Raw genomic sequence first — 2,947 nt, 5'->3', positions numbered from 1 at the left:
TCATTGCCCTTCCTCATCCTTTCATCCCAACTCATGATGTAGGGGTAGCCGGGTCCAGGTCTCGGTGCGATGTTCATTTGCTGGAAGAGATAGTCAAATGATTGATTGTTATAGTTAACTCCTCTTCCAATATCATCCAAGTAGCGCCGGCACTCAAGTTGATTCCATCCTTCGCTCTCTTCTCCCACCGGAATAACCGGTGGGTCTTCCCGTACCCGCTCACTTCGTCGCCTCACTCGCCTTCCCGGCTCCTCGGGGTTAACCGGCTCATCCGCACGAGGAATAGAAAAAGAATCACCAAATTTTTCCACAATCCTTGCCCTTCTATATAATGCGGTGTTGAACAGAGGGGGATAAATGACCGTCAGCGCCCTTGACTCTTGCAAATCTAATACCCCAAATGACCTTGCAAGCCTCGTCACAAACATCCCTCCATTAATCTTGGCGTTCATCTTCTCCTTAACAGCCCCTTCAGCAAGATACTTGGCTATGCGATAGGGGAGATTGCAGAAAACATCGGGAGTAATAATACTCCAAAGATAAAAGATGTCAAGGGTCGGGACCTTGTCCCAGTCCTTTCGCATATTAATCGTGCTAGAGATGAACCGATGAATGAGACGGTGGATCGGTGAACGTATGTGACCCTCCTGTGCGGTAGATGGGATGTACACCCAGTTAGCAATAGTATTCCACCAGGTAGAAGCAACCACTCCCTCGGGGAGATCTTCGTGGCAATTCTCTAAAAAAACTTCAAAATCTTCATTCAACATAGTGCTTTGCTCATAGATTCCAAGCCTCCATGAAAATCCAGCCATGCTGCATTGTCGCAGCTCTCCACCAAGAGAAAAGGAAACTACATTGGGATTGTAGTACTCACTACCACCTCGGAATGAGATGGTAGCAAAAAACTCCCAGCATAATTCAGCGTAGACTGGTTCTTGAATTTTGAAAAGCTGTAACCAACCATCACATATGATAGTTGAATTCCCCAAATTACATTCTTTCACCAAATATGGTGTTAGCTCTTCTTCCAAACCAACTTTCCCCATCCAATCCCAATCCACTGCATTGGGTAAATGAATCTCTTTCTGTTTTAAAGCTTCTAACTTGTTTATGGCACGGGCTTGAGATGATTTAGATGTGATTTGGCGGAACGAGAGCCACGGGATGTCCCCTTGGCTTCCCCCTCTTGAAGACTGACCTCGTCTGGACATGGTACCTACATGATAACATTAAGAAAGCACAAACAAACAAACCCCAGTAATTAAATTTGGATAAAACAGATCTGTATAGCCTCCTACTCGCCGAGTTCATGTCCTACTCGGCGAGTAGTATGAACATCGGGACCAGAATCTGTCGAACACATATGGGTCACTTAAAACACCCAATTTTGCACAGGGGTTTGCTGTACTAAGTCCGTTAAACACTAAACCAAAAGAAAATTCTCCTAACAACTCTTAATTTATAGTAAAACTAAAACCCTAGAATTTGAGGAAACCCCTAAATCCGAATTTAGATAAAATAGGGCAAATCAGTGATAAAGCTTGAACCTTTGATGAGTTTTTAAGTGTAAAGATCATACCCTTTCCCGTGAAAGTCGAGGATTAAGCCTAAAATCAAAGAAATCGCTTGAAGGAGGCTGTGCACGGCGAGTGTGTGGGTAAAATGGGTAAAAACCCTTATTTCTCCGATTTTTATACCGTCTGTGTAAGTTGGCTACTCGCCGAGTAGAGACGGGTTACTCGCCGAGTACAAATGCTTTTACGCGGTGGTTATTTAGGCAAGCACTCGCTGAGTACTCGTACCTACTCGGCGAGTAAAGCTTGCAGCTTGACAAAAATTGAATTTAATTAATTTTTTTATAACCCACTACCCCACACTCTAAGCATCGCTTGCCCTCAAGCAATCATTTAGAACATATTTCCAGAAGAAGATGAATGAAAAAGATCCTAAAGAATTAAAAAGAAAGTAAAGGAAAAAGAAATGCAAACTCTAAATTCGGGTTGCCTCCCGGAAGCGCTTCTTTTTAAGGAGTCATTAGCTGGACTCCTCCCATTCTACGTAGCTGCAATCCCTTCCAGCAACATCAATTCTTCCATGCCATCATTCCTTGGAACTCCTTCTTCATACTTTTTGACTCTATGTCCATTGACCTTGAACGGGGTGCCATCTTTTGACAATAGCTTTATAGCACCATGTGGAAACACCTTCTTCACCCGAAAAGGACCATCCCATCTTGACTTGAGTTTGCCCGAGAAGAGTTTTAACCTTGAATTAAAGAGCAACACCTTTTGCCCTTCATGAAATTCTTTATTTTCCTTGATCCTCCTGTCATGCCAATTCTTAGTTTTCTCTTTATAGATCAAAGAACTAGTGTATGCATCATTTCTAAGTTCCTCAAGAGCATTCATTTGCATTAACCGGTTGTTCTTGAGCTCCTACATGTTGAAGTTGCACATCTTTAAAGCCCAAAAAGCTTTATGCTCTATCTCCACCGGTAAATGACATTGCTTTCCATAAACTAACCTATATGGTGTAGTACCAATGGGGGTTTTGAAAGCTGTACGGAAGGCCCAAATTGCATCGTCTAGCTTATCCGACCATTCTTTTCGATTGCTCCCTACCGATTTCTCCAAGATTCTCTTTAAAGATCGATTTGTCACTTCGGTTTTTCCACTAGTTTGTGGATGGTAGGATGTTGAAAATTTATGGGTTACCCCATATTTACTTAGCACCTTCTCTAGTTGATCATTGGCAAAATGAGTCCCTCGGTCACTTATGAGAGCTTTCGGGACCCCTAATCTTGAAAATAACTTCTTTAAAAACTTCACCACTACCCGACCATCATTAGTTGGCAGAGCTTGTGCCTCCACCCATTTGGATACATAATCTACCGCCACTAATATGTATTTGTTGCCTTTGGATATGGGAAATGGTCCCATGAAAT

At 42.7% G+C, this 2,947-nt stretch overlaps 1 protein-coding gene across 1 annotated transcript; it reads right to left on the bottom strand.

The window, feature by feature from the left end:
• Nucleotides 1-2,057: 2,057 nt before the first annotated feature.
• On the bottom strand, nt 2,058-2,411 carry LOC145126790 (uncharacterized). Its single transcript, XM_079062092.1, has one exon. The coding sequence runs from the start codon at nt 2,409-2,411 to the stop codon at nt 2,058-2,060; it is 354 nt and encodes a 117-aa protein (XP_078918218.1).
• Nucleotides 2,412-2,947: the final 536 nt, after the last annotated feature.

Source organism: Lactuca virosa, chromosome 1, assembly GCF_052849685.1.
Source record: "Lactuca virosa cultivar CGN04683 chromosome 1, Lactuca_virosa_CGN04683_v6, whole genome shotgun sequence".
NCBI lineage: Eukaryota > Viridiplantae > Streptophyta > Magnoliopsida > Asterales > Asteraceae > Lactuca > Lactuca virosa.
This window is presented reverse-complemented; position numbering and strand designations above follow the sequence as displayed.

Coding starts and splice junctions, on each gene's coding strand:
- LOC145126790 (XM_079062092.1), bottom strand. CDS start 2,411: ATGAATGCTCTTGAGGAACTTAGAAATGATGCATACACTAGTTCTTTG.